The sequence below is a fragment of the Alexandromys fortis genome, unplaced genomic scaffold (genome assembly GCF_014885135.2).
Source record: "Alexandromys fortis isolate MF-2015 unplaced genomic scaffold, M_Fortis_MF-2015_v1.1 scaffold_31, whole genome shotgun sequence".
Classification (NCBI taxonomy): Eukaryota; Metazoa; Chordata; class Mammalia; order Rodentia; family Cricetidae; genus Alexandromys; species Alexandromys fortis.
The window spans coordinates 9407767-9432311 of record NW_026067974.1 but is presented as its reverse complement, the minus strand read 5'-3'; the positions used below and the strand labels follow the sequence as shown (position 1 = coordinate 9432311).

General features: G+C 53.5%; 1 protein-coding gene across 3 annotated transcripts in view; it reads right to left on the bottom strand.

Moving 5' to 3' along the window:
• Positions 1-24545, bottom strand: part of Arhgap23 (Rho GTPase activating protein 23) — a 76086-nt gene that overhangs the window by 16874 nt on the left and 34667 nt on the right. For 2 of the 3 annotated variants that reach the window (XM_050156740.1, XM_050156739.1), the window contains exons 6-19: positions 20777-21935; positions 19405-19560; positions 19083-19194; positions 18905-18962; positions 17950-18093; positions 12273-12590; positions 11129-11190; positions 10809-10939; positions 9740-9861; positions 9242-9397; positions 6919-6997; positions 5651-5724; positions 5337-5426; positions 4573-4698 (exon numbers count right to left, since the gene is read on the bottom strand). In XM_050156740.1, coding sequence (XP_050012697.1) covers positions 4573-4698; positions 5337-5426; positions 5651-5724; positions 6919-6997; positions 9242-9397; positions 9740-9861; positions 10809-10939; positions 11129-11190; positions 12273-12590; positions 17950-18093; positions 18905-18962; positions 19083-19194; positions 19405-19560; positions 20777-21935 — 2787 coding nt within the window. Of the gene's footprint in view, positions 1-4572; positions 4699-5336; positions 5427-5650; positions 5725-6918; positions 6998-9241; positions 9398-9739; positions 9862-10808; positions 10940-11128; positions 11191-12272; positions 12591-17949; positions 18094-18904; positions 18963-19082; positions 19195-19404; positions 19561-20776; positions 21936-22939; positions 23092-24545 lie in introns of those variants that run through there. The other variant, XM_050156741.1, reaches the window with a different exon arrangement.

The window sequence follows — 24545 nt, the reverse complement described above, 5'->3', positions numbered from 1 at the left end:
AACGAATGAAGTAGAGACTAAAAGAATAAAGGGATCAAACAATTAAAAAGCCGGTTCTGTGAAAAGAAAAATTAGCCTGGTATGGATTACACCTGCAACCACCTCCTTTGGGAGGTGGGAACAAGAGAATCAAGAGTTCAAGGCTAGCGGCTGAAGAGATGGCTCAGCAGTTTAAGAGCACTGGCTGCTCTTCCTTCCAGAGGACCTGGGTTTAATTCCCAGTACCCACATGGCAGCTCACAACTGTTTGTAATTCCAGTTCTAGGGGAACCAACACCCTCACATCGAATATATACAGGCACAACACCAGTGCACATTAAATAAATAAATCTTTTTTGTAATAAATAAATCTTAAAAAAAAAAAAGAGTTCAAAGCTAGCCCTAGTCATATAACATGGGCTACACAACACCCTCCTTAGGGGTGGGAGGGAAGTAAAATCACAATTAGAGGAAAATCTAGAAGAGCATTGGGAAACACCTTTGAAAACTTACATTCAAACAAACTGGGAAACCAAACGATGGTACAAACAGACCCATAAGAACAATCAGATTGAAGCGGGAATTGTCAAACACTCCTGAAATGGTTCCCCAATAGAAAGGGGAGAGTTCTGCTGACGTCACCTATCCTGATACCAAAATGAGGCATAGATCCAGCAGAGAAGACAACCACAGACCAGGCTCCCCAATGAGCAGACACAAAAGTTCTCAACAAAATACTTGCAAGCCAAACTCCAGACTGCATTAAGATCACACACCATGGTGGTTTCATATAGGTGTGCAAGGTTCAACATGTGGAAATCAATAAATGTAATACGACATGTAAATATATATTAAGTACAAAATGATGTGATCACCTCACTAGATGCAGAGGAGGCCTCTGACAAAGTTCAAGATCCTTTGTGACCAAAGCACAGAACAAACTATCAACATAAGGAACACATATCAACACGGTAAGTCAGTATGTGACAAACAGAGGCAACCTTAATCTACATGAGAAAAACTGAAAGTTTCCCCATAACATCAGGAATGCGATGGAGCAGCCATTTTCATCATTCTCTTTCAATACAGAGATTGAAGTTTTCATCCGAGCAGTGAGAGAAAGAAATGAAAGGGTACAAACATGAACGGGAGATGTCAAAGTCTTCCTACTTACAGACAATATGAACCTATACTTAAAAGTCCCAAAAGACTCCACCAGAAAATTCATGGATCCAGTGAACACTTGTAGCAAATAACAAAATCAACAGACAAAAATCAAGTCATTCTATATACCAGAAACAAACTTGCTGAGAGGAAACCACAAAAAAACAAACAAACACAAAAACACACACACACACACACACAAAAACCATTCACAACAGCAAACTAAATAAATAAGAAGAAAACTAAATCACCAAAAAATAAACAAACAAACAAAAAAAAACCCAAAACCAATCCCAGGAGAGCCAGTGAGATGGTCCAGAGGGTGCGGTCCCAGGGACCCAGCTGGTGGCGGAGAGGGCTGACCCCTGCACGCTCTCTTCTAACCTCTACAAGCGCGCAGTGGCACACACGTCACCCCCTGCCCCGACACACACAAGTAACAATAAACGAAAGAATAAGTAAACAAATGAAAACAAATCAGGGGAAAAACACCCTAGGAATTGGAGCCCATGAGATGTCACAGGTGCCTGCTGCCAAGCCTGACAACCTGGGTCCCACACGGTGGAAAGAGAGGGCAGATTCCTTCAAGCTGTCCTCTGACTTCTGTACACACATGCTGTGGCACATGTGTGCCCACTGCACACACATGCATGTGCAAACACACACAATTTTCTAGAAAGAGACCAAAATTCACATAGAGAAAACCGAAAATACCCAACTAAAGGCCATTAAATGTACTGAAATCAGTCAGGTGGCAGTGGCGCACACCTTTAATCCCAGCACTCGGGAGGCAGAGGCAGGCGGATCTCTGTGAGTTCGAGGCCAGCTTGGTCTACAGAGTGAGTTCCAGGACAGCCAGGGCTACACAAGGAAACCCTGTCCTGAAAAACAAACAAGCCAAAAACCAAAACAAAACAAAATATGCTGAAATCATTGTCAAGCAGTGTCCCAGCCTAGTTCTTCCTCTGTACTGGACGTCCTCACAGTCTAAGGAACACACAACATAAAGTGTATTACAAATTGCTGCAGATGTGGAACAGGGAGAAAATGCCAAGGGCAATTGGGAGCTGGAAATAGGCCTCGCCCTGCCACTGCGGCTGTTCTCAAACTCTATGACGTCCAGGCTGGCTGCTCTTCTTGCCTGGCACAGGCCAATTTTCTATTGTCACAACCGATGAGACAGCCTGGCATTGAGGACTAGGGGCCAGCACTGGTGTCAAATACCTCCCAAGACACAGGAGGGCGCAGTCAGGGCTGCGGCTCAGTGCTAGAACACTGGCCTAGGGCTCCCCAGGCCCTGGATGCCAACCCTAACAGGAAAAAGAAAAAAAAACGCCAAGGCTGCGAAGTGGCAGGGGTCCCCCACCGTGGGCGCTGGATGCCAGCCGCCAGCCGACTTGGGGGACACAGCAGAGTTGTGGGGTGACTTCCGCCAAGTGCCTGGGCCTGCACTCCTTTCTGCTCTGCACGGTCTTGTTCCCACATCACTCCCCACCCTTTACCTTATGAAGTCTGGTTTGGATGCCTGGGGACCCCTCCCTGCGGCTGCCCTAGGCTTCCCTTTGTGACAGGAACCCCTGTTGGAAGCCATTTGAACTGAAATCCCAGGAGTTAACGTTACCAATGGTCACTGTCTGGTCAGGCCTGACTGGTCTCTACAACCTACCCCTGCTGGTTCTGCCACCACCTGGACTCTTAGGTGGGCAGCCTGGGGGCTGCAGAGGGTGGCGCCTACTCAGTGTTAAAGATGTCCCCAGGCCTTGGAGGCTGAGAAGCGAAGGTCTCCAGCTCAGCTCTCTGTCAGAAATGAATCCCTGAGTGGAAAGCCCAGGCCGCCCAACCTCAGCCACTCACTCACTGCTGACTCATTCAGCTTAGTAAACACAGCATGTTCACCACACACTCCCTGGGCTAGGCACCAAGACAGACACGCACACCTGTGGCACCCCACCCCCCAGGACCAGACACGGCCTTTGGGAAAACTGACTTGGTAAGGGCCTGCTCTCTCTCAAGGCTGCTGGTCCAGTCCTGTGATGGCCACAGACCTCAGGCCCAGCAGCTTCTCCAGAAACCACATAGGCAGAAGCCCTCCTTCCCAACCATGGCTTCACTTATGGGAGCCTCTGGGAATCCTGGTGCTTGAGAACAAAACCTGACAGGAGCGACAGGAGATTTGGTACTGCCAGCAATTTTATCATCCAGGGGACCGGTCCCATGCTGGGGGGAGAAAAGGCCCTAATGCTCCCTTCTGCAGCCATGGCCCTGACTGGGGGCGGGGGCTGCGGGGGAGAGTAAAGGACGGATAAGCCGGCAAGAGATCCACTGTTGCCTTCACTTCCTGTCACTCCCTGCCCTGAAGCTGCCTTCTGTGCAGTCAGCCCTGGCAGGGAGGAGAGGCAGTAGGGAGGGGAGCACAGGCTTGAGCAGGTGGACGTGTCTGAAATCCTGGAGAAGCCATCTTTTGGTGTGTGACCTTCTGTCAGTCAGCATCTCTCTGCATCCCGATTTCCTCATCTATAAAGTGGGGGTAACGGGGCTTCCTTCCTTGGACCAATGGCTATCCTCACTCCCTCTGCAGAAGAGGACTCTGGGTCCACACTTTGTGGCTGTCACAGATTGGTAAGTAGGAAATCTTTTGATTTATAAAATCATCCCTGAGCCCCTGGAAGACGGAACTGCCTTTTGGGAGAGAGCTTCAGAAGAGAGAGGCCTCTTTCGCCCTCTGTTGGCCACTATGGTTTCTTCATCCTTCCCAGACAAAAGCAAGAACCTAGCACAGTGGTTCTCAACCTATGGGTCACAAACCTTTCATGGGGGTCATCTAAGACCATCAGAAAACACACATACTTACATTATGAATCATAACACTAGCAAAATTATAGTTATGAGGAAATAACATAAATAATTTTATAGTCGGGGGTCACCACAACACAAGGAACTGTATTAAAGAGTTGCAGCGTTAGGAAGGCTGGACCACTGACCTAGAATACAGGGGCTCCTTGGCCTCTGCAGGAGTCAGAAGGAAGGGAAAGCAGTGGCTTGCACCAGAGCACCATGGAGGATGTGGCCTTGCTTTCTGCTCCATTCCCTATACCATCTGTGACCCCTGACCCAAGAGTCTGTGGGGTTTGGAGCCCAGATCTCCTGACACCCAAATCACACACTCATGTACCAAGTTCTGCAGGCTACCTCTACTGACCCTCTGCAGCCAGCCTCCAGCCCCGTGTTCCTCCCTGACTCTCCTTCCGCTCTTGTTCCTCTGCTAAGGACTTGGATGCACTGCTGCTTGGCCGTAGTGGCCGCCTGTCACGGCTGAAGACCGTGCACCCCCTCGCAGTAGCCTCTCAGGCTGCAGGTGCTGTTGCAAGCATCCTGGGGCACCCACGCTAGGCTGAGCACTCAGGCTTCAATCTCACAACGGGCACTTACATGCTGGATCAGTGTCTCCACGATTTTGTAGCGGTCTGGCATGTGGGTCACCATGTCTGTCATGTTGTCTTCAGATGTCCTTACCAACGTTGGCCCAAAGACCAGAGCCAGGTTCCGGGGCTCCATCTGGGTTGGGGAGGGAATCATTGCTTTGAGCATGCTCACCAGTGCCCTCACTCTTCCTTCACTCCACCATCCCCAACCCTGATGTGTCCCTAGATTAGGGGCTGAATATCCTACATGGGCACAGAGAGGTTTGCCAAGTAAAGTGTAAGGCAGATGTTTGGCCTCTTCCATTTCCAGGCCTGGCAGCCATGATCAGTGCCCACCTCACGCACCCACCCAGGGCAGCTCTGGAGGCTGGTGAGAGCACTGGGAATCCTGGAGTGGCAGGCATGCTGGAGATTCTAGGGTCGGTGAGAACAAGGAGGAACCCATCATCCCTCTCTTTTTCTCCACTGCAGAACCGAAAGACAGAAAGAACTGGATGAGAAGATATAAGTGAAGGTATTGGAGCCGGATCAGAGGACCGGTGCTACCTTGCAGGGGACTGTGGCTCTTGGCCTCTACACGGCCCACAGCAGCTCAGGAGCTGGTTCTGAGGGAATGGTGCGGGCCCTGCTGCAGGCTGGGCACTGGCCTGCTGTGGTAGAAGTGGAACAGCCTTGGAAAGAGAGAGGCCTTAATGGGTCCCAAATCATGCTGAGGAAGCGCGAATCCCACGCACCCTGTGCTTCCAGACTCCACCGGGGAGCTACACGCACCTTGTTTTTCTCTGAGTGGTCAGCAATGGTCTTGAGATGACCCACAAGGAATTTAAGCGTTTCATAGTAGTGTCCTGGGAGATCCCGGATCTAGGGGACGGGAGGAGGAAAAAGGGACGAGGCTGTGGTGAGCTCTCCAATTCAGCCTCCCACCTCGCTCCGAAGAGACTCCCACTGCCACAGTGCAGGGAGCTGGAACCCACTCTCCAACTCCCTTCCTTGGTACAGATGGGGACACTGAGGCTCTCAGTGCAGGAAGCCTCTGGGGGGTGGCACCAGGCTGCCCTCCTGTCCAATGGGGCTTCCGTCCTTACCAGCTTCCGCAGTGTCTTCATCCTCTCTCTTGAGTCTTCTATCCGATTGGCCTCGATGAAGTCATTGTATTTGTCTGGAACACAGGAGAGATCCTCAGTGGTGGGAGGCAGCCCCTCCCCTCTCAGGAGCACTAGAGTCCCAGCCAGGGGGGAAGGCACTGCTGCAGCCTGAGTGCTTGTGTTGGAAGACCAGAGCTTTTCACAGATCCTTGTAATGCGTCCCCACGTCATCTTCAGGCCAAGGATCTCAGGGCTCAGTAGGTCAGAAAAAAGGGCCTTCAGACACCTCACCTGCCTCAACAGTCCTCAGATTCCCAGTTCCGAGGTTCCCAAGCATGTACCAGGGAACCTCAATACTGCAGGTAATAAACCCTTTTTCCCATGCTCCTTAGGGCTGCAGCTTCCATCAGGTTATTTTGGATGGAACTTCCAGCAAATAGAGGACTTTAGCATGCCCAGGCCCTCAATACCATCCCCAACACCCCAACACATAAAACACAGTCCATCCAGATGAGCCACGCACAAGGACTGACAAGGATATTGTTTGGGACTGGGGCCACATGGCTGGGGGGAAGTGCCATCATGAGGACCAGGATTTTTGATGCACAGCACCACATAAAAAGCTTACTGCGGTGGGGCTGGAGAGATGGCTCAGAGGTCTAGAGCACTGGTTGCTCTTCCAGGGGTCCTGAGTTCAATTCCCAGCACCCACATGGCAGCTCGCAACTGTCTATAATGAAATCTGATGCCCTCTTCTGGTGTGTAAGTATGCATGCAGACAAAGCACCCATATTCATAAAATTAAAAAAAAAAAAAGAGCTTGTCCTGCTAATAACATGCAGCTGAGTACACGGGCTAGAGCCGGGTTTGTGGCCAGAAGCCTGAGGAGGAACCCTGGCTGTGTCACTTACAGGCCGGGTAACCTTAGCAAGTCACTTTCCTTCTCTGAGCCCCGTGTCTTGGCCCAGGAAGGAGTCTGATAACAGCCCTATCTGGGGACTGTTACAGGGAGCGGTGCTGGCTATAATAAAAACTCAGAGGGTGGCCATGACCTCAGGAGGAGGAACAGAGTGACAGACTAACATACAGCTGCACAGACTCCATGTCTTACATGCACACATTTCTTTGGTGTTTTAAAAAATATAATAAAAATAAATACACATAAAGTAAAACTCAAAATTAAAATCAACGACCAAGAGTGAGAAGGAAAGAGAGAGTATGTGTTTGGCTGGGGTGGTGGGGATGGATGGGGTGTGCCCCTCTCTCACCATCAGTGAAGAGCGGCTCCGGCAGCTTGCGGAAGAAAGCCTTGAGCAGGCTGCTGATCACGTTGAGGTCCTGCCAGCGCTAAGGAGGAGCAGAGAGATCAGGACACATGCATGCTCATCCCAGGTGCCATGGCCCCATGTCCCATACCAGGCCTAGGGGTACCCAGGTCACCCCAGTGCCCAGGCCTCCATGCCTGTCCAGAACACAACCTTGACTCTAGCTATCCCAGTGGGTTCAATACTGCCTACCACAAAAAGCAAAAGGACCCAAAATTGGGGGACAGAAATGAGGGAAGCTACCCCACATAAGAGTGCCCTGGACATCTCCAGTGTATCCACAAGTGCCAGGGTCAGTCCTGCCTCCATACGCTCTCCATCCAGCTAAGTATGACCCTTTACACCCACAGACTAAGTGCCCACAGCACAGGCCTCACATACTGCCCCCTTCCTATGTGTGCCTACTACCCACAGACTAAGTGCCCCTTCCTATCCTTGGCCCTTCTGCAATCTGTCCCCACTGGACTCTCCACCTCTGCCCTTCACAGGATTGGCCCCTCACCCTGCCTTACTCCCAAAGCCCAAGCAGCCACGGACGCCGCCACCCAGCCATCTGCCCCACACTCCTACTTTCTCCCGGGTGCTTGTTTTGTCTGCTTCCTTTTTTTTTCAATTTATTTATTATGTATACAATATTCTGTCTGTGTGTATGTCTGCAGGCCAGAAGAGGGCACCAGACCTCATCACAGATGGTTGTGAGCCACCATGTGGTTGCCGGGAATTGAACTCAGGACCTTTGGAAGAGCAGGCAATGCTCTTAACCACTGAGCCATCTCTCCAGCCCTTGTCTGTTTCCTTGTTTGTCATTATCTCCTGGGAGGCTGTGCTCTGTGACAGACAGGGATCCAAATGTCCTAAGTGAGGGTTGATTTTGTCCCCCAGGAGTATTTGGCAGTCTGGGTTCTTTTTCCATTTTCATATGCATGTATATACATGTATGTGTGTGGGAGGGTACATGTTCATGTATGTGGAGGCTTGATTCTCTATTGCTCTTCCACTTTATTCAGTGAAGCAGGGTCTTTTTTTTATATTTATTTATTATGTATACAATATTCTGTCGTGTGTGTATGCCTGAAGGCCAGAAGAGGGCACCAGACCCCATTATAGATGGTTGTGAGCCACCATGTGGTTGCCAGGAATTGAACTCAGGACCTCTGCAAGAGCAGGCAAGGCTCTTAACCTCTGAGCCATCTCTCCACCCCCGAAGCAGGGTCTTTTAATCAAACTCACACCTTTAATCCCAGCACTAGGGAAGCAGAGGCAGGCAGATCTCTGAGTTCAAGGTCAAGCTGGTCTACAGAGTGAGTTCCAGGATAGCCAGGACTACACAGAGAAACCCTATCCCCCCACAAAAATAGAAAAAAAAAACCACAAACACATACATCAATACATAATTTGCTCCAAATGGCCACTGAGCTAGGGTATAGAAACTGCTCTACTAGAGAAGAAACCACGAGGCACGAGGCCATTCTGTCCACCAGGGGGCACCAACACCCCACATGCAGTAGCCAGGAGCTAGGCTTAGCTACTCTGCTGGGAACCACTCAGAAAAGAAGTGCCTAGAAAGCCAGGGAACATGGTCAGCAGGAGACAAATGCTATGCACACTCATCACAAAGAGCTGCAACCTAGTTCAGACAGTCCCCAGCATCACCCTCCCCGGGCCCCACACAGAGCCCTGACTTCCTGCACACTCCGAAGCAGCACCCCATTTTTTGCCTAGCCTGGTGCTAAAGGACTGTGGGGGTGGGAGGCAGGATGAGGAGGAGTGAGGGGGAGAAATTTGATTGCAGGAGACCTAAAATGTGCACTACTTGGCATTCTTGGAAGTTTAATTCTCAGCAAGTGTTCAGCCTCCCTCTGCCCATATTTGACTTTAACTGAGTGAACTCAGCCCTTCTAAGTGTTCATGTAAAACTGTCATCCAGCCAGTAGGACAGCTGCCCTGCCGGTGGCACAAATCTGTAGTCTTAGCACTTGGAAGCCAGAGGCAGAAAGATCAACCTGGGTTACAGAGAAGACTGGAGAAAAACAAACAAACAAACAAACAAAAATACCCGCCTCTGTCTCAGTACCCATCAGCCCAGGGCTTCATTCCTTTTGGGGCCATCCTTGGGGAGATGCCACTAAGGCTGACTGACCGGGCAGGTTTTCTCCTGCCACCTGGACACTCTGACCCAACGATGAGCATATAGTAGCGTGTGGTGAGTGCAACATGACAGTCCCCGGACCTCTGCCAACAGCCGTGCCACACCTGCCACACCCACCTCGTCCTGCAGGTTGATGTCACTGGGCCCACGGTTGAGCTGCTCCTGCAGGCTAGACACCACTGCGTTGTTGCCAGGTACCCGGTAAATGCCAGTGGATTCTAACCCCCGTGCCTCCACAATACGACAACAGGCAGCCACAATCAGGGGGACACGCTGTGGGCACAGACAGGGCAGAGGAGTTAGGGCTATTGGAGGAGGCTGATGTGGGGACAGCGCAGAGGCCAGGGCTGCTGTAAGAACACACAAGGAGACGAAGCCCTGCCTGCCTCCCTTCTAAGGGTCAGAACTAGCGTGAGCATTTCACCACTGACTGAGAAGGAAAAAGCCAGGGTGGGTCTCAGTTCAGGTGGGCCCTCTGCAGGACTTGGAGATCCCCTCTGTGAGATGGCCACCAGGTTGTGTGTAGGAGGAATGGCTGGTGCCATATTCCGACAGCTCTGGGTCCCTGGCACTGCCTTCCAGGTACTGCCTGCTTCTGGCACCGCGGGGACCCACCTGGTTCTCAGTGGCAGGCTGGCACTCCTCCAACCTGATCCCAAATGCCCTTGGGGCAGCCTTCTTGTTCTTCTTGATAATGTTGATACCCCAGGGGGTTCTGGGAGCTGCAGCACTGTCTTCTGGAATGAACAGTAGCAAAGAGAACTCGAATCAGCTGGAGGGGTCCAGAGGGTTGCTCACATTCAAAGCCACATACACACACTAGGACTCGGGGACTTTATCAAAGAACTACAGAGGTTGAAAATCACATCCAGAAAGAGATGGTTTAAAAGATGAGGTTCTTAGTCCCCAGGAAGATCATGGCTCTGAAAAGGTTGTTGGTGGCCTTAAGGACCCCCATGGAGTGGCATGACCAAAAGAAATGATTTTTTTAAAAAAAACTTTTAAAATTTGAAAAAATTCTATGAGATCAAGGTCAGTCTCAGCCACAAAGTGAGTCCCAGGACAGCTAAGACTGTTACACAGAGAAGCCCTGTCTCGAAAAACCAGAAGAAAAAAAAATCACAAAAACACATCACTGTGGCTGGTATAGAAAGAAAGAACGAAAAAAAGAAAGAAAGAAAGAAAGAAAGAAAGAAAGAAAGAAAGAAAGAAAGAAAGAAAGAAGGAAATTATGTGTGTAAGTGTGGATGTGTGGGTGTGTTTTGTGGGTGTGTGAATGTCTACGAGTGTACAAGTGCAGGTGCCCATAGATGTCAGAAGTGTTGAATCTCCCGAAACTGGAGCTACAGGTAGTTATGAATTCTGGGAACCCAACTCAGGCCCTTTGGAGGAGCAGGAAGTGTTCTTACCCACTGGGCCATCTCTCCAGCCCAGGAAATGCTTCCTAGTAGCCCAGAGTATAAAGATGGATGCTACCTGCAGAATGACCCTCTCATTCCCAAAGGACACAAGCAGACACCAGAGGTCCATCCAACAAGGATGCTGTGGAAGGCAACTGGGATCCAGAAACTTCCCAGTCCTGAAACCCTGAGGCTACAGACCCTCGTCTGTAGGGCAGACATGCGAAAGAACCTTGCACACACACTGCCCGCACAAGCACACACAATGCACCCTGCCCTCCTACCCTTGCTTCCTGCAGGCTGGTCCTGAGTCCTGAGGCCGCGGACTGCAGTCTGCTTGAGGAATTCAGACTTGAGGCCTCCCAGGCCCCGAGAGCCTTTAGGGGAGGAATCGGCTTTGGGCCCAGAGCTATGGCTGCAGAGGGAAAAAGGAAGTGGGGGGTGTTCATTTGGGGTGACCCAGCATGCCGTTCTCACTGGCCTCCACCCCCTCCCACTAGAGACAATTCCCCCAGGCCTGTCTGAGGACTAGCACTCTCTGCCTAGGAGCTCCCAGGCCTGTAGGATTCCCTCCCCACCGACGGTCCCAGGGAACAGGCCTCACCTCACTTTTCGATAATCATTAAGCTTCTTGCTGATCAGAGCTTGATTGGCACAGCCGGGGTCCTGCAACGAGGGAGGAGAGAGAAGCCCCATCAGTGCTCAGAGCCACCTCCACCGGGGCTCCTCCCTGGCCCCTGCCTCAGCCTTGCCTCACCCCACCAGGTGGACATTATAGACCCTGGATGGACAAAGGCCAGGGCTGGACTCCCTGGGCAGCTGTGTGACTTTGGGTAAGCCACCTAACATCTCTGAGCCTCAGTCACCTCAGCACTAAGCACAGCGGGGTAGACAAAGCAGCCCCGTGTAGTGTTCCTCTCAAGTCCGTCAGGCATGCAGGGCACAACCAAGACGGGAGGCTACTACAGTAACTAAGGAGAAATTTGGCCAGGTATCCGGAACAGGGGACCCAGGATCCTCAAGTGGGGAGGACCCCGACAGTGAAAGGGCTTGTCCTTAGAAAGAGAGCTGGCCGGGTGCCACCTGGGAGGAGCGTAGACACACCACCCTTGGTGGATGCAACCCCCAAGCCCAGGACTGTGTCTTCCTTTCACAGGTATGACAAATGACCTCTGGGCAGAGAAGACCAACAGGAATCATCGGCGACTCCCAAGAGACGCCATTTCTTTCTTTTTTTTTTTTTTTTTTTAAAGCTGTTTCCAAATCCCCACCAAATAACTTAGCTTAACCCCTGCCCACCTGCTGCCAAAGGCTAAGCCTAAGCCTCTGGTTAAGGTCAGTGTGACTGTCCCCAGACTTAGTATATCTGGGCATGACAGCTCATTCTACAACACGGTCCATGGGAGATTGTCCACTGTCCGTCCAGAGGCTACGGCTGGCCTGGAGCTGACCTCTCTGGGCCAGAGCTTACCCAAGGCAGTCCCCACAATAATAGTAATTACTGTGTGACTGCAACTGTTATTGTGTCTGCTGGTCCCTGGTCCCTGAGGACGCCAGCTGCCCTGCTGTCCCTGTGTATGTGTCCATCCTCACACCCAAACCCAGGTGGGCAGTCCCAAGGTGGACTCGCAATAGCTCTGTTTTCTAGAAGAGGGAGTGAGGCTCAGAGTGGCTACCCCAGGTCCTAGCAGCTGAGAGGAGCCCTGCCCTGCCCTGGTGGCCCGATGGGCATACACCCAGGGCCTCACCTCGCCCTCGGCCCTGCTGTTCTCCCGGATCGCTCTGATCCAGCCCAGCATGTCATCCCGATCCTCAGCCTGAAAGAGATATTCACAGAAGTCAGCGGTGGTCAGCCGGAACACGTGCCTCCTCTTGGTCTCGCTGTAGGAGATGTCCACCAGGCAGGAGCCGATGCAGACGGGCGCTGCCTCGTCCTCACCTGCGCCGGCCGCCGCAGCCCCCGCAGCCGCCGGCCCGGGCTCCCTCCGCTCCTTGCTCAACGAGAGCGAGCGTGCCCGCAGCACAGCATAGACACGCTTCCACTGGCGCAGGCCGCCGCCCGCTTTCTGCAGGGAGACATGGGGTGGGAGAGACAGGGCAATGATGAGAGTAAGGCCTGCCACGGGTCTGCCCAAGGCTGAGCAGCAGCGTGGATCACAGAGGAGACAGAACCCAGCCCACCCCACCCCACCACCGCACCTGTAGTTCTTTCTTACCCTGGGAGACATGATGGAAGGGAGTGGTGTGCTTAACAGGTAGTAGCTAAGGATGGCATTGACCATGCGCCTATTCAGACAGCACCCACAGGACAGTACTGACCATACACTTATCCAGACAGCACCCACAGGACAGTACTGACCATACACCTATCCAGACAGCACCCACAGGACAGCACTCACCATCCGCCTATCCAGACAGCACCCCACAGCGAAGCATCAGTCCTGGCTCAACAGACCACAGAGAGCAGAAGGAAACCTGCCTGGCACAATGACCTAAGGGCTTTGTCCTGAGCTCCCCTGCACACCTCCTGCAGTAGCTTTAAACAATCGACTGCTGATGGCAACTCCCAACTGTACAGTGTCGGCCTGCAGTAGGCACCAGCCCAAGCTTGAATGGCTTATAGCCGGCTCAGCAACAACCCCCTCCCCAATTTGCATGTCACATGGGTAGGCCCCATGCTCCTTGCGCACTGTAGTGCAAGTGGCTCTGCCCTCAAACCTGTTCTCCACCCTCATGTCACCTTTCCCAGCTCAGCCCATCCACCCAGTTGCCTGAAACCTGGGAGTTGCCCTTGACACCCAGCTCATCAGAAATCAACTCTCCTGCTTTCAGAGTGTTATCTGTCCCCACCTGGTACCACCTGCCCGCCTCAGTGACTCCTCTCACCTAGACAACAGCAGCAACCTTCCCAGGCCCCCTGGCCTTGGCCCTCCAGGAGGCTGCGCCACCATCATTTCTACAGTGAGCTTGCCTCTCCTTCGGGTAGCCCCTTGAACCAAACAGAATGTCCTGAGGTCCCATCATGACCTCTCCGAATCATCTCCCTCGGTCTGTCAAGCCACTGGGCCTTTGCCTCCCAGCGCCTGGCCACAGGCTTCTGCTCTCAGGGCCTGCGCACTAGCTCGTCTGCTCCTGCAGCCTATCTTCTCTCCCCCGGCCTGTTTCTTAGTTATTTTATATGGACGGGGAAATTGGGGTGTGCCATGGCATGCCAGCAAAGGTCAAAGGACAACTTGCACGACCAAGTGTCCTCCCTCCACCATGCGGGTCCCAGGGATGAAGCACAGGCTCGGCAGGAAGCGCCCTCACCTGCTGGGCCAGCTAGTCATCTCACCCCGTTTTGTCTTCTCTGCTGTGTTAGAGACTGAACCCAGGACTTGTATGTACATGTCAGGTTAAGCCTTTTACACTGAGCCAGATTCCCCAGCCCTTAGCCCTAGCTGTCCTAGAACTCTGCTCTGGTTGTCCCAGAACTTGCTCCATAGACCAGGCTGGCCTCAATCTAAGGGATCGGCCTGCCTCTGCCTCCCAAGTGCTGGACTAAAAGCGTGGGTCGCCATACCCAGATGTACTTGAATTCCTAATCTTCATGCCTTGGACTCCCAAGTGTTCAGCGTCTCTCACTTTATGTGGCTTCCTCCTTCACCTGACCCTTCCAAGTCACCAGCATCAGCGGCCTGATAAATGCCTCTGACTACGTGATGCCCTGCAGATAGCCCCGTAATCTCAGGTTCCGGCTGTGAGTTTCCTGGGTGCATGGCAAGCTGCTGGCACAGGTGCTCCAACCCCAGGGCGGGGTGGAAGCCAAATGTTCATTAGCTAATATTGAGTATGCCCTGTGTCCTGATTGGGGGGGGGGCTCCCGGGCCCTCTAGAGAGCAGGCCTGAAGCAGCCATGCCCAGCTTCCCTTAGGGTAGATCCCAATGCATGAGCCTAGTGTACCATCACAGAGCTGCTGGGCCAAGAGAGTGCCAACTGGAGCAACCCTAATACTAATGTAATAAATTAGACTCCTGTTCCAAGAGAATGACCGTGTTATTAGCATGAGGTGGCCCCAAGGGCCCCTTTGAAACCAAACCAGCTGGATAACCCTGAATAAGTCAAGTCTCTTCCTGGCATTAATGTCACTGCTAGCAAACACTGAGAGTTAAGCGGCAAGTGTCCATGGCCATGTCCCTCAACTTTGACCCTGGCATAAGGAATAGCACAAGCAAGTGCCCCCCCTCTGCCTGGCCACTGGTGGTCACTAAAGCAGGCAGAGGGGGGAGAGAGGCTGGGACTACTAGCGTAGATGACAGACAGTAACAAAACAGGACCCCAGACAGACCCAGGGTCTGCAGCTGACTCCAGAACCCTTTAGTCCCTAGGCATGGCACCAGGTAAAAAAATAACACTGGGTTCTGGCCATCAAGAGAGTGGGAGGAGGCCCCTACACTTCACAACTCGTCAGTGAGCCAAAAAGCCAGCACCTTCCCTGCTCAGAGAACACTGAAGCTGGGGCCAAGCTCCCCGGGAGAAATGTCAGTAAGACACTTCTCTACCACAGGCCCAGAGGATATTTCCACACCGGGCTCTGCGTGCACAGGCCACACAGCCCCCTGCCCCTCCTAGTTCACCCCTTCTTGGAGTGACTCCCATCTTCTGAGGTCTTTTTAGTTTCCTAGCCAGTCTTACCTCCCAGATCTCAATTCCTGTCAAGATGCACTTGTGGGGCTGGTCTTTAATGCCAGCACTGGAGAGGCAGAGGCAGATGGAGCTGAGTTCGAGGCCAGCCTGGTCTACAGAGCAAGTTCCTGGACAGCCAGGGCTACACAGAGAAACCTCTCAAAAAAACAAAAGACTGCCTGGTCTTCGCCTCACTGTACCTAAGGCCATAGGCACTCGGGCCACCTGGTGGACTGAGTTGACCTTCAGCTGGGCCTCCCTATATGCCATACCTACATGCTTCCATTCACAGGACCTCAGCCACAGTGTGGAGGGTCATAGGGCTTCCTCTTCCCAAGTCTGGTCCTCAAGTGGCCAGAAACTGAAGCGGGTGTCCCTCCCGCCAGCCCAGTCAGGAAGTCGGGAACCTCAGCCTATTTTCTGTTGTCCTCGGCACCAGAGGCCATTGGCCAACCTTCTCCCTAAAATCTCTTACAGAGAGCCCTTGGTCCAGTCCCAGGACCTTGGTCACATAAACAACAGCAATGATGCCAACTCCTAGTCTCCTGTGTCACACATCACAGGACAGGGAAATTCTAAGGGTACCAAGCCCCCACATCACCTTCTACCATGTGCTCTGGGCTCTCCAGGCAGTCTGGCTCCCGGAACTCTCCTCTGAGCTTCCCTTCAGCCCTTAGTGAGGGCGTTTCCCCCAGGAGACTCTCTTCCACCCACTCCCTCTCTACTACCGACTCCCACAGCTTCGGGTCACAGCCTCCCAGACATGCTAAGCCTTACCCTGCTAAGCCTCTAAACTCCCTGTACTGATGGTGGGTGCACCTGTCATTGAGGAGCAATTAGCACTTTCTCTGTGGTCATCAACCCCAAGAGGGCAGGACGAGGCAAGCTGGCTCCCGCACCTAAGTCCCTAGAAGCTCAACAGACCCTCAGGAGCAGGAGGCCTTGTGTCTGTGAACTCCAGTGCTCCCCGGCCTCCACTTCTGCCCTCTTGACTCATCTTACAGCTGGGGGAAGTTAAGGTGACTCCTGCAGTCATCCACAGCAGCAGTGTGTAGGAATTCAAAGTGGCTACTTCAAAGCTTGTGCTTTCCAGGTACCACCCTAGAGGCGTCCCTTCTATAGGTTCCATGGATTAAAAACTCAGAGAAAAACCATGCATCTGTACTAAGGGATACGGACTTTTCCCCTCCGCATTTCATAAACAACCCACTGTAACAGCTATTTACACGGCATTATATAGAATGAGGCAGCAGAAGTCATCTAGAGATGACTTACAGAGTATGGGAGGATTGCGTCAGCTGCATGCAGACACTAATTTGCTTTATATAAGGGACTTGAGCCTCCATGGATGGCTGGTACCCCCACGGGGGCTTCTGGAGTCATCCCCCCTAAATATCGTAGGATGCCTATAATGGCAGTGAGGCAGAAGAACAACCCCAAGTGTCAGGCTCTGATAACTCCAGCCCCACTTTCCCCTGACTCTATCTGCAATGATAGGAATGGAGCCCAGGCCCTTCCATAGGTCAGGAAAGAGTTCTGTAAGCACAGCCCATAAGAAACACTGTGTGTGTGTGTGTGTGTGTGTGTTGTGACTAAGGCTTAAAACCAGGCCCTAATGCCTGCTACGCAAACATTCTACCAAAAATCTATATTCCCAGCCCTTGTTTCAAAATTTATTTACTTATTTAATTTTTTGTTTTTAGAGGCAGGGTTTCTCTGTGTAGCCTTGAATGTTCTGAAACTTAATCTGTAGACCAGACTGGCCTTAAACTCAGAAATCCACCTGCCATTGCCTCCCACGTGCTGGGATTAAACACGTGCACCAACACAGCCTGGGCACATTTTATTTTGAGACAGAATTTTAATAAGTTGCCCAGGCTGTCACTGAACTTACTCTGTAGCCTAAAAAGTCATGAACTCTCTATCCTCCTGTCTCAGCCTCCCAAACAGCTTGGAGTGCAGAGCCATCTCACCTTGCCTAATACAGAACACCCTTTGTTCAGATCATGTCTTTCAATGCCTAGCAGCCGGTTAGGAAAGGCATTAGTCAGCTCGCCTTACAGACAGAGTCACAAGCACAAGGGAGAGAGCCTGCAGAGAAACAGGCCATGCCTCAAGAACCATCCTGCCTCCTTTTCCTCCCACTCCCCAGCCAGGGCCTGGCAGATCAGGGCCCCACCTTCTCTTCGGATCCTATTTGAACCCCCTGCCCACCTCCTCCCCCACTCCCACAGGCCCTTGACTCTCACCTGGATCCTGTGGTGGCTTCTAAATGGTCTTCTTACTCCAGGCATCCCTCACTAACTCACCTCAGGAAGATACATGAGCATCTGAAAGCTCTAACACTGCTAAGGGTTTCAGTTGCCCTTAAGCTAAGTCTATACCCTTGAAGACCTCAAAGGGCCCTGAAAAAATGGACTTCTGTTTCCTTCATGGGCCTCAGCCTCACCCTGGCCTTGCTCCTTTACCATAAGCCTTGATGGCCATTCAGGGTCATTGAAAAATGGTTTGGTCAGGATTCCAACATAGCTTGCTTCCACAGTCAGGAGCACCTCTCTGTTACCCTCCTTCTCAGGGGTTTGGTAATTCCCCTCTCTCCAAGTTCATCCTGGCAGCCATCTAACCTTGAGTCCTCAGGCTACAGACTAAGGTGGGTTTTTTTGTTTGTTTGTTTTACAGGGAAGGTATAAGAGAACCTGGAAAGTCCTGTGAGAGCCACCTTCCATGCAGCCTGGCCCTCCTTCCCCAGGCCACCTTACCTTCCCCTTCTTGGTGAGGATCTGCTTATAATACAACCAGCCTTCTCTCCTGATGTCACTGAAGGTTGCATCTGAGAGATCAGAGGTTGAGTGTCGCTTAGAGGGGGCATCAGCATCTTCAGAGGTGCCCCAGCTATCTAGAGACTGTAGGGAGAAAACAGAAGGCAATTTAGGGTGGCTCCCATAGTACTGGCATCTCAGGAACCCCATGGACTACACAGGCCACACAGGCCTGGCGTTTGTCTGTGCTGTACTCTGACGTACTGTGTGACCTCATGGGCCTTGCTTGTCCTCTCTGGACCATTTGTGTTGAGGTCATGGGACCTTATGAAGAAGCCAGGAAGGAGGAAAGGGTCTGATCTGCCAGCAGAATGCCTGCCTCCCCACGCTGGAAAAGCCAACCCGGGCCTTCCCTCAGTTTTACAGCCATGAAGGAATTGAGGAAACGGGAAGCCATTGTGGCAATAAGGAGTTAAGTAAACAGGGGAAGTGGGAACATCAACAAAGACCAAAGTAGTGATGGGACAGGTAGTCAAGCCCACCAGGAGTTAAACAGGAAGTGATGGTGTCAACAGGAATCCAGCCTCCGAGCTGGCACATCCAGGGAGAGTTCAGTAAGCTGAGGAAGTGATAAAGAGGAGCCAGGTGGCCATGGCCGTGTCTTTAAGGTGCTAAAAGACATGTGCATGATGCACGCAAGGAAAGTGCACAGAGAGACGGACAGGAAGCAGCAGCTGTGGGGGTGTGGTTCAGAGCAAGTCTCAGGGGGGCCTACAGAAGCACAACTGTGGCACAGGGTTCCTAGCACTCAGGAGGCTAAGGCAGGAAGGTCACAAGCTGGAAGCCAGGCTGGACTCAAACCCTGTCTTCAAGGTCTACCAAGACCCTGTCCTAAGAAGACCAAGGGCTGGAGAGATGGCTCCGTGGTTAAGAGCACACAGTTTTGCTGGCTTACCCCATCGGTGAAGAAGCTCCGCAGCATCCGTAGGCTGGGGACCCGGTTGGGAAGGCGCCTGGGAAGCAAAGACCCAAGATGAGGGCTGTGGGCGGCCCTCATTCTCATCACCCACCCGAACCCATGGCCCAACCTAAGAGAACAGAAACTACCCCACCCCAGACAGGCAGGGCCTCACCGGAGCACTCGGCCCTCATCCCGGAAGGTGTTGAGTCCGTCATCACAGGACTTGGAACGCTCTGTGGTGATGGCCAGAAGGTAGGAGGAGCGGCGGCCTGCCTTGATGCTGCCTGAAAAGGTGCCCATACAAGGCCTCAGGATTAGCAAGAAGCGGGTTGGGAGCTACCCTAGGAGCCCTCCCTTCTGGTTGGGGTCACGGTGGGATCTCCCATGGGGTCCCAGAAGAAGCAAAAACCACCTGGAAGCAAACCAACATTGGGCAGAAGACCCACAGGGACCAGGCAGTAGGGGAGGGGCTGGCACAGGGTAGAGATACTCACTGCAGTCCTGGGAGTAATGGCGGCTGAGGGCAAAGGTGAAGGTTGGTGAGGATGGGCTGGTGCCCAGAACAGGGGCTGAGTTCATAGCACTGGAGACCACGGCAGAGGCAGGGACATGCTTGGCTTGGAGGTCAATGCTGGGGCTGGTGGGCTCATCTGCCAGCAGAGGGAGGAAGGTGTGAAGGACATAGGCTGCTTCAATACCCGAGTCTCATCAGGCTTTGGCAAACAAGCTGCAAACCCTTCAGCTCCTCTTCACTAGGGCATTTCTGGCAACATGCCCACTCCCCACGGGGCCTCGCCCACCACAATGTGGCAGGGAAGTACCTCCTCTTAGCAGGGGCTGGGCCACCCCCTTTGGAGCAGGTCCCTAAAACACAGACAGCACTCTAGCAGACTGGTGGCTGGGGACAAGCATTGTGTCGTCCCCGTAGACGGAGCACCTGACAGTGGCTCGGCGAGAATGCACTGAAACAGGGTTGTATCCCCACTGCAGGCTGCTGATGGCTTCGCACCATCCTGTTTGAACTTCCTCAATTCCCAGGCCTGCTCAGCTCTAAACTCAGTCCCAGGTCTTAGGCCCAACATCACCATCTTACACTCCAGGCTTTCTCTAAAGCCCATAGCCCAGCCCAGCCTGCACCCTCAAAGCCCTAACCCTTTTCTTATTCTTTCTGCACTCCCAAGCCAGAGAGCTGGGGATCACCCTCGCCTCGCTGCCTTCTCCCCCTCCCACTCTACAGACAGCCACCACAGCCTCCTCTGTTCTTCGGGTGAAATCCAAGCTTGGCCCTGGACAGGAAAGGACCACATGGCCCGGAAGAGCACTCTGCCTCTCTCTGCAGGCTCTACACGGTTCCATCTTTCTCTTCCTCCATCTACCTCGAATCCTTCTTAACCAATTTTTTTTCAATATTCCCAGTGCTGACCACACCCATTTAGGCCACGGAGCCCTTCCCCATCCACAGAGCCTGTCCATGTACTTTCTGTCTGCCCATCCACCCCCCAGGGAAGTCAGAAGCCTCGCACAGTGCCTGACGTAAGTATTTGTTGGAGGAATGTAGGACAAGTGGGAAAAACAAAGAATGAAAGACACAAAGGGTAGAAGGAAGAAGAGGAGGAAGGAAGGAAAGAGGAAAGTTAAGAATGACGAATGAATGAACAAGGGAAGGCAGGAAGGAAAGAGGAAGGATGGACGAAGGGAGGGAGGAAAGAAAAGCTGGACTGGAAGATGAATGGAAGTGGGAAGAACGAAGGGTCAAACCCAGATGATCCCATCGGCACAGCCCAGTCACGGGCACAGGGGACAGGCAGTGGGGACACAAAAGGACAGAGACGGGATCCATAGCCAGCTGCTTGGAACACCACTCACCAATGAAGGGGATAGAAGCCAGAGAGTCTTCTGTAGTGGCCAAAGGGGCCACTTTCCTGCCTGGGCGTTCTCCTCTGGCCTCTGGCTCTGGGGACTCATCACCAAATCCAAGGTTCATCTGTCTTGCAGGGGTCAGCTGGACCTTGCGACCCGTTGGAGGCTTCTGCCTCAGGACCACCTCATCACGGTGATCCTCTGCAGGAGGCTCCAGGGTTCGGGTGCTAGGTTCTGGCCGGACGACTCTAGGTGGTTCAGAGGCCTCCGGTGGGAATGGTGCAGGAGATTGGGCCAAGTTGAAGGAGGGAAGTCCTCCAAAAGGTGAGTCCCGGAAGGAAAGCGCATGCAGGAGACCAGTCCGGCGCTGGAATGATGGGCTATAGCTCCGATACCCAATGTACCCGATGTCGTCCAGACCCTGCAGGCCAGATGAAGGAGGGGCCTGGGGCCCTGACAGGTCCCGAGAAGGACAAGCAGAGGTGCGGGCAGATGGACGCTGGGGAGCCCAACCACAGCGTTCAAGGCGAGGTGACACCAGTGCTCCTGGCCCCAGTGCTTCAGCAGAGCGGGTAGCCCGGCTCAGGTAATCGTCTGAGCGAGCTCGGTGCCAACCCTCCTGGCCCAGCTGGCTCAAGGCATCCTGGGAGGTGGAGCAGGGCCATGGGTGGTGGGTAGTCACATCCTCCAGCCGGTCCTGGGAGGCACTGCGGGCCCGTGGTGGCATGGCTGGGCACCGTCTCTCCCCCGCCCTGCGGGGTATTTGATTTGACAGCCAGTGTGACAGAGCCTGCTGGCACTCCAGTCTGCTGGGAAGCACCCGGCTGCCGGGCTCTGGGAAGGCACGGGGCGTCCGGGACTCTGAAGGGAGGTGGGGAAAGGCACCAGGGCTTGGGCGGGGCTGGCTCATCCCCAATAAAGAGTTGTCCAGGTGGGCACGGGTGGCAGATGGGACACAGGCCCCTGGGTCACTCCAGGCAGCAGGACTCCGGGGATCCGTGGGTAGTGCTGAGACAGGCTCAGGCACCATAGTGGCCCAGGCAGAGGCCCGGGCTGGCGGGGCATAGGTCTTCCGTGGGTAGCAGAGTGGAGGTGGTTCTGGGATGCTGCGGGCCTCTCCAGAATACGGCTCGTTGCCCTTCAGGTAGGCATCCTGGGAGTAGGCCTGACCGGAAACAGAGGCATAGAAGCATGACCAGACTGGACTCAGAAGAGAAATGAGACAGCCCTAAAATACCAAAGTCCTCAGCAGGGAATGGAAGGGAGATGATTAAGTAAGGGCATCCTGAGGAGAGGAGGGTATGCTCCAGGGAGAGTCCTGAGGAAGGACAAAGAAATAAGACTCTCTCTCTCTCTCTCTCTCTCTCTCTCTCTCTCTCTAGAAATAGTCAGATTTCTCTAAGACTTATAACAAGGACAGCCTTTAGCCACAAACATTCCAGCATCTGCTCGCTAGGGTCCTCCCCCATCCTGTCCTCCACCGCCTACTGTTCCTTTATGCCCAGCGATGCCCACAGCCTCTGGAGTGCTGGGGAAATGGACAGAAAACTGGAGGTGGAAGAAAACAGTAGAAAGCTGGCTAAGGGGTGTGTCCAAGGAAAGGTGGTCTGAGGGTGGGCAGAGGCTGGAAGAGCCCACTGCCCCTTCAATACAGGGTGGTGTAAACCGGGGCCCAGGGCTTGAGCCTTGGGGTGAAGAACATGACCATCTCTTGCTCCCCAGAAGCGGGCTTAGAGAAGGGGCTGGACGGACTAAGGGGCCTTGGGCCACCTCGGGCCACCCCTAGGCCTGGAATTTGGCACTGGCTGCTAAAGCTGACGCTGCATTGCTGAGGAGTGACAGGGCTGGCGCCCAGGCTCAGCCAAAAAAGGAGGCAGCCCCCCAGGGACAGCAGTCTTGTGTCCCTGACCCAGTCCAGCACTAGATGAGCTGAGGGGGCTGTCTCAGGATGTAGAAGCAAAGGGTGGGAGGGTGAGCCAGACACACACACATACTACACATCACAGACAGACAAGATACACACCCTAACACACGCAGCACACACAATGAGATACACAAATAACTACCCCTCCAGTACCAAACACAAACATCATGTGACAAGGACCAGCTAACCACACCCCCGAACACTCGGGCCCCTCCAGCCTGGCATACTGGGCCAGCAACACATACCTCTCCCTCCTGCCATCCCGCTGGCTCCCGGAGCTCCCAGCATCACGGTGGCGGAGGCAGCATCCCGCCAACCCGTGTCTGCTACCCTGCTGCCTCCCACCACAGCCCCTGCCCTGCTGGTTTGGGTCCCTCAGTCCCCTCAGTTAGCCCTCCCTGAAGCTCCCCCTCTCCACCACCCGGCTCTCTGTCGGCTGCCTGGCGGTAGGAGGAGGGAGGATGGGTGTGGAGGGGACTTGCCGCGTCGGTGGTGGCGTCAGCAACTGCCGCCGCCCGATTGGCCTCCAGCCTTGGCTCCCAACCACAGGAATGCCTGGGCCCCACCCTCCGGCTGCCTGGAGATGGCAGGGTAGTGGAAGCTCCCAGATGTTGACATCTGGGGCTGGCAGCCCACTTGGGTTTAGGTCTGGCAGAATTCAAGGCTGCTGCCCTTGCCACCCCATTGATCTGAGAGCTGTACTGAGCCAGGGTACCCCAGGGTCATGTCCTGGTACTCTCTCATAGTGGCCTTGCCTCAAGTCTGGCATACAGGCAAACTCTTTAAGACCTGGGGTAAGCCATCCCCTCCAGTCTTTCCTCTTCATCTCCAGGAAGACCAATGGGACATTTGAGGTCAGGAATGGAGGTTCCCATGGAGGCATCATGCCAAGTGTGGCCCTGTCATTACAGTGACACAGCCACAGCCAAGGCCAGCACAGCAGCTACAAGCCTCTGGGGCTTGGCCCTCAGCCATCCTCTGAGGGGCAGTGACCTAAGGAGCAAGCAAGCTGGCATCTGGGTAAAATTCATCAGACCAAGAACAGGACACGAGGAAAAGGGGAGGGAGTGTTTCAGGCTCCAGACACAGGGCTTTGGGTTTGTTTCACACAATACATGTGTGGCATCCTCCACATCATGTGCTGAGCGTGCTGAGGCGCTGGGGGTGATGGGTTCAGAGTTTAGATCCCCATGGGCCTGAACTTAGGATCCTGTGATATCACTAAGCACAGGTACCTGAGAAGGGCTGCCGCACGCTGAGGCAGTTGCGGGCAGCACTGCAATTACACGCCAGTGTGTGTCTGCATTACGGCACCTCAGAATCCAGATGTGTGCAGCATTTGTGTTACAAGCCCAAGGTGCAAGTCAGACTGCTGTGAGATCTTGCCGTGTGCTACACAGGCACTGTGGTACACTGGCACAGAGGGGGAACCATGGTGACACTGAGACAGAGGGCCTGTTCGCCTGGGCCTGCAATGCGTGTGCGTCTTATATGGCGCTGAGTCATACCGTGCTATGGATGAGTGTCCTGCTCTGTATGAAGCGGTGTCTGTGACTGTGGGATGTGCTGAAGAGTGCTCTTTGTTGTGTGCAACTGCAGAGCCGTGCTCGCTCAGGCCAAGTGGGCAGGGGGTACAGGGAGCAGGCACCTCTCACAGGAGCAAACAAGAACATGCCAGGCTGGCAGGGCCCGCTGAGCCACCCTCTCAGATACCCTGGCAGGAATCCTGCCTACCAAGGCCAGCACCTCCTGTCTCCCTAGCACAGAGCAGCCCTGAGTGAAGCAACAAGCGTCCGCAGCCCAGGGATGGGCCTGGAAACCCCAGTTGAGCAATGTCAGGCTATTTCCTTC